Here is a 6,499-nt window from a genome sequence, read left to right on the forward strand (position 1 = left end):
TGTGGCTAAAGAACTAGAGAACAAATTTCTTCTGCAAAAGTGGGCCGGGCCATAATAAATAAAAAAATGCATCAATGTGCGTGGGCTTTTGGATATGGGTTTTAGTGGGCCTATATGCTTGTACCAATTGTAATAAGAATAAATTGGCCTACGTTGTAAAATCAATGAAATATAAATACGGGAAAGAAATATTAGGGAATTAGGGAGGGTGGCACCCATGTGAAAATGAACAAAGGAAAGAAATATATATTTGACCGCCTAGATGGTTTTTGTAATGTAAATTGGCCAGGGTCTCACTCACATCTCAGCTTTTTATACCTACTATCTCGGCTTTGTTATGTGACCACTTTCCATGGAGAAAATCAAGAGATGGTTTTTTTTTTTTTTTCCTTAGTGGAACTCAAGTTTCAGAGACTCAAGTTCTTCACATTGTAACTCAAGTCTAATAGAGACTAGAGTTTCAAAAGTTATCACATAACAAAAATGTTTCAACATCAGCCGCATAATTCGTATGTTTGGGAAATTAGCCTAACATGCAAAAAAAGCTCTCACATCTCTCTAGAATCCATTCAAATCATTGGCCTACTCGTTTAGCACATACGCTGAACAATCAATCAGACTTAAGTTTTTTAGATTTGAAACCACGTGACTTGCTGATTTCCTAATACTATAGAACGTTTTCAGAATTACTCTTCTAGGATAGATATGAATGCAAACAACAGACCTCCATTCTCCAAACAACAGACCTCTTTGTAATAACTTCCAAGACAAAGATATTGATCAGTACAACTGAATTCAAACCAGTACTTGGGTATCCAAATTTGAAGAATGCATGAAAACAAAGTCAAAATTATTGCAAAAATGAAGGCACGGATATTTAAATAGCTATCCAATACAAGAGTGACATAAGATACAAAATACAAGGTGAAAGACAATTCAATGACGCTTCTTCCCAGTTGCTAGTTCCCAAGCCTGTAATACGTGGTTCACGATTTCCTCTACGCCAACCCCATGTTTCACCTGCATACATACATCATGGACAACACAAATTTTGACATTTTCACAAGGGCATCAAAAATTCGAAATAGAAAGACAATGTTTTCTCTTCTATAGTCCATATATTGTGCTAGATGTTAGATAATAAAGGTTTGGACTACATTAACATTGCCTGTCTAATAGGGTGACATTTGAGGAAGCAACATTCCCAGCACCATAGATGATCAGTGGGGCGGGAACCTACTTCGTAAGTCATAACTCATGAGACTCATGACTATCCAACAAGTTATCCTTGAATGGTCCAGAACCCCAACATAATGATATAATAGAAGGACCTTCTCATTTGTTGAAAGAAAATTGCTCATTTCAAACTCCTGCCTAGCATTTTCCAGTGAGTTTTTTTTTTTTTTTTTTTTTTTTATAATTTTTTTATCACATTTGAGATAAGCCTCTTCTATTGCATGCTTAGGATCATGTACATGAAACATAATAAAGTTTTCTGACATTGTGCCATGACAGGTAAACAATGCCATTTTTACATATTTTCAGGTCAAGATGCATTATGACAGGTAACAATGCCATCAAGCACATTCTGATCTGTCATATCTCTGTTTTATTAGTCTCCCTCTTAATTTCTGTTTTATTTCTAAATCACATTTCACATTATACACATTCTATGGAAGCACAAGATTAATGTAATCGTGCTCCCATTAGTTCATGGGACCAATATAATGCTGAATAGAATGTTTATTATAGCCAAATGAAATGTGTACTCAACCCAACCTGAGCAAAGACAAATGGCCCTCCATCACGCATTCGAAGTGCATCACGCTCCATAACAGTCAAATCAGCTCCAACTGCTGGTGCAAGGTCAGTTTTGTTTATTACCTGCAATCCAATGGAATCAACTCATTTTCATCAGACTACCTGAGTAGTTAATATTTAAAACTGGTCGACAATATTGATTACTGACAGAGTAGGTGCATGTCACAACAAAAGCAACAGCTATGAAATTAAGAAAGCACATACTAGGAGATCGGCTTGGGTGATTCCAGGACCACCTTTGCGAGGAATTTTATCACCAGCAGATACATCTATTATATAAATGATATAGTCAGCCAGTTCTCTGCTGAAGTTGGCAGCTAAATTATCTGCAACAACACAAATTCAGGTGAATATCAAAACCTTTTTTTATTGAATCACTTACACACAATTTGATATGAGCAATTTGTTACAAATTTATTTTGTAAATATATTCCTTTTTGATAACACAGGTAACCTTTCTAAAGAAAAGCTCTTTGGACTCGCCTCCAGCCAGTAAAACCTACGAGCAACTGACCCCAACCACCAAAACTAGTTGCCACATGATATCATCTATTATATAAATGATATCCTTATTTTGTAACTATATTCTACAAACAGATCACAAACTATTCATTTATTTTTTATTTTTGAATATCCAGAATGCTTAAAGCTGCTAACCTTTTTTTCTTAGAAATATCTAATTCCCCAGTAAGACCCATTCTTATTACTCCTCCCCATGCCCCCTGCATGTCAAAATAAAGAACTCCAAGATTTATCATCATTGCCATTTTTATCTTAATTAAACTGCGTATTCCCAAATTAATTTTTTAAGCCACTCAACTCCAAATTTTGTTTTTGTGGTTCCAATATGACCATCATTGCCAATTTAACTTATGGCATGCCAACTTCATATCAGTTCATATCCATTTAAAATAAAACATATTCCACATCAATCATTTTTGTGAAAGTACCTCCCCCTGATTCACAAAGAAGTATGTCTGCTTTGAATAAGTTTGAAAGCTCCTCGAGAGGACCAAGGTTAATGCTAATGTCTTCACGAATTGCAGCATGTGGGCAGCCCCCAGTTTCTACAGCACGAATCCTTTCCTCAGGAAGTGCTCCATTTTTCACCAAGAACTCACCATCCTCTTTTGTGAATATATCATTTGTCACCTGCAATAATTACATAGTTCTTAATCCATCCGTTTTAATGCATCTATTAACATCCCACTTCAAATTATTAAAACATGTTGACTGGTTGTGTGCACAGAACATGCAAAGGGTCTAGCATGGGTTTAATGGTATATATATATTCCCATGTATATGAAGCTCCTATATTAGACCATCTGTTTTAATGCATCTATTAACATCCCACTTCAAATTATTAAAACATGTTGACTGGTTGTGTGCACAGAACATGCAAAGGGTCTAGCATGGGCTCAATGGTATATATATTCCCAGGTATATGAAGCTCCTATATTAGACCATCCATCATTTTGTATGAATAATAAGGTTATTTTCAAAAGGAAGTTGTATTTCTCATGGAATCAGCAAGCAGCTTTCCCATGGTCGGTTGAACCAGCAGGCAGCAGCTTCCTCACCACCTCCTCCAGATCAGGATGGTACCTCTTGCAAGGCTCTCCGTTGCCAGTTATTACACAGTTACACTGAACTGGCCATCAAATTGATAGCCTTTGATATCGAACAAGCAAAATGGATCGGACTTTTTTATTAAAGAAACATTTTAATTCACTTCTTGCAATTGTTAAAACAGAAAACTGGTAGAAAAATGTATTTTACGGGTGCTTGAGATCTCCAGAAAAATAGCAACCAAGTAATTTAAAATAATACACTGTTTAAAAAAAAGATTAAGCAATGTAAGTGAGATGATATGCTAAGTAAGCAAAATCTACCCTAGCAAATCTAAGATCTTGCTTCCACTTCATGCTTCAATATTGAGTCTATAATATAATTTAAACAACTGGTTATATATTGTTTTGGGCACAGTCATGTTAAATAATTCAAAACAAAATACTGAATGAGTTGAGAATATGTTAAACACTTAGCATCCATTCTTGACTAACTAAAGAGGGAAGTGCAAATCTACATATAATAAGCTAGAAAGAGTGTAAATAAATCAAGATTCATTTTTGGGATTAGTAAATATATACATATATACAAGAATGAAATGCTTAAACATAGGTACACAGTATGAAATGTATGTGTATGAATGCATTTGGAAGTAATGAAGGGAAATGAGATTAGGTCAATCTGAGGTGAACGGTGAACCACTAAAAATAATGCAGATTTCTTTTGAATGAGCTGTATGTCTATCTATAACTTCAAGACATGAAACTCTAGATTAAGCCTCGTTGTTACAATATATCTTATGTATATATACTATTATATAGCCTTTCCTCAGGCAAATGATCCACACAGGCTTCAAGGTCTTTACAAACATCAACTACCCTGCAAGGTTCAAGAAAAGCTTCATACCCACGGGACTGGAATTTTGCAAATACTGTCAAGCAATTATTCAGTTTAAAATAGTGAAGGTGACACTTCTTTTTTCTTTTTTCTTTTGTCCCCTCTCTCTTTCTTAATTTTCACTAAGGATCGGCTGTTGATTGGTTTGGTTATGTTCAGCAAAGTGCTAAATATTTCCTTATAAAAGCCGCATTTCTGTTTGATGATCTTTTAAATAGCTCAAATGTGAGCGGAAATCATCAATTCCAAATCTATAAATTCATTAACACTGAAGGAATAAATCATAATTGAGAAAAAAAATCCAAAGCTTTTAGAAATTCTACTTACTGCAGCAAGACTGTACTTGTCCCGCAAGAATTTACAGAGAGCCAGCATTAAAGCTGTTTTCCTGTATGCATGAAAGAGAACTCCATCATTACCTGTTCATTGAGTTTAACAGGCTAACAATGCACAACATATAAATTGAAATGAAAGGGGAATCAAGCCATGAAGTTTGAATGAAGGGCTGGAGGAATGAAAAATCCTATATTAAGGCATCAAAAATCATACATCTCTATTTTCCCTCTTAATCATCCATATTCACATTTCAAGAGAATGATACTTAACAAGGTAAATATGTCAAAAACAATGATAGGAAGAAACAACCAAAGCTCAAAATTGTATACAAGTGCACATCATCAAGTGTCAAAAGACATTGAAGCCTGAAAGAAATATTCACTATAATAATGAAAATGACTCAAATAAATCGGTTCATGGAATAAACTACCAACTACAATGTTAGTATTTGATTTCATTGTGAATGCCTCTCAAACTTTTGAACTTATCCAAAAAGAATGATAAATAGGTTCATAGAATAGACTAACAAATACAATGTTAGTATTTGATTTCATTGTGAATGCCACACTTCTCAAACATTTGAACACAGCCCTTTCTAATTAATTGAGGAAGAACATATGAAAATAAATGAGTTACCAAGTTGACCACTTAAACCAACAAACACCAACTAACACTACCCAGTAACCCATAAGAATTTGAACCTTGATAATAGACATGAACTTAAAGGAACCTAAAAATTAGCAGTTCATAAACTAGTATTATAATCAATCATTTCTCAGTTTTTTTTTTTTTTTTTTTTAAGGAGAAAAAAAAAATAGATGGGTGTAAATTGTCAGGTAATGTGAAGCAAGCAACAAAATAGAATAGTTAAAATGGGAAATAGAAGATACCCAGTACCAACAGGGCCACCAATGCCAACAGTGAAAGCTCTTTCATTGAAATCCCTGGTGAGAAGTGGTGGAGCTCTTCTGCTGAAGTAGCCTGGGGAGTATATGGGTTCATGTGAGTGTGGTGCCAGTCCATCATGGCTATGGTACACCTTCCCATCAGGGCCCACCCATGACTTTGTTGTTGAATCCCCATGAGTATTATCATGGTCATGATCATGATGGTGCTGTTGATGATCATGGTCGTGATGATGATGGTCATGGGCATGGTGTGAAGTCATTGTCTGCTGTTTGCAAAAGTAGTTTTTTTTTTTACTCAGAAGTGTGTCTCTGTCTGTCTAGACTCTAGAACCGATCGAGGAAGATGAGAAATTGGAACAGGTACTCAGGGAGGAGATAAAGATGAAAAACTAATGGTCATGCTATGCATAATTACGAAAACACCCTTGAATTATTAGAATCTTTTCTTGGGTGTCTACGAAGTCAGTGAATACTTTTGACCTTCTATAATATAGTGCAAGAACAAGGATCGAGAACAAGGTTTGGCTTCGATTTGCTTAAGAAAATTAGGGATGGTTATTTTATTGCTCTGCAGGTGGTTACCTGGCTCAGCCCGGCTCTAATGGGCCGAGTTTTTCTTGAGCCGATAAAGAATAGAGTTGGGTTTAGGTTTTAAAAAAAAAATCCCGAATCGGGTCTGAGTCGGGTCCATATTGTTGCTAAAATACCCTCATATAAAGGTGGCAATTCGTGTTCGCGTGTCGGGTTCGTGTCGTGTCAACTCATACATATCCGACTATATGGGTCCACACTAACTCGACATGTTTATTAAACGGGTCAAGATTCATCAACCCTAACACGATCCATTTACTAAACGGGTCAGTCGTGTCGACCTGTTTATCTAATTTTATCAAAATGAAGAAAAACATTTATGGAAAAACAAGCAAATAAATATTTTAAATATAAAATTCAGAACTAATTAGTAATTA

The 6,499-nt window shown here is 35.3% G+C and overlaps 1 protein-coding gene across 1 annotated transcript; it reads right to left on the reverse strand.

Annotated features, from left to right (window-relative positions):
* Window positions 1-729: 729 nt before the first annotated feature.
* On the reverse strand, window positions 730-6,065 carry LOC142637003 (urease accessory protein G). Its single transcript, XM_075811295.1, has 6 exons — window positions 5,514-6,065; window positions 4,615-4,675; window positions 2,772-2,973; window positions 2,026-2,147; window positions 1,780-1,884; window positions 730-1,020 (listed from the first exon to the last, which is right to left on the reverse strand). Exons 1-6 carry the CDS (start codon window positions 5,789-5,791, stop codon window positions 937-939), a joined length of 852 nt encoding a protein of 283 aa, XP_075667410.1. The 5' UTR covers window positions 5,792-6,065; the 3' UTR covers window positions 730-936.
* Window positions 6,066-6,499: the final 434 nt, after the last annotated feature.

This window comes from Castanea sativa, chromosome 5 (assembly GCF_040712315.1).
Source record: "Castanea sativa cultivar Marrone di Chiusa Pesio chromosome 5, ASM4071231v1".
Taxonomy (NCBI): Eukaryota; Viridiplantae; Streptophyta; class Magnoliopsida; order Fagales; family Fagaceae; genus Castanea; species Castanea sativa.

Excerpts from the sequence above, each read along its gene's own strand:
- LOC142637003 (XM_075811295.1), bottom strand. The coding sequence starts at position 5,791 with ATGACTTCACACCATGCCCATGACCATCATCATCACGACCATGATCAT. Across the intron at positions 2,974-4,614 it reads ACAAGTACAGTCTTGCTGCA|GTGACAAATGATATATTCAC; the intron begins GTAAGTAGAATT and ends TAATTATTGCAG. Across the intron at positions 2,148-2,771 it reads TCTTTGTGAATCAGGGGGAG|ATAATTTAGCTGCCAACTTC; the intron begins GTACTTTCACAA and ends GTGTTGTTGCAG.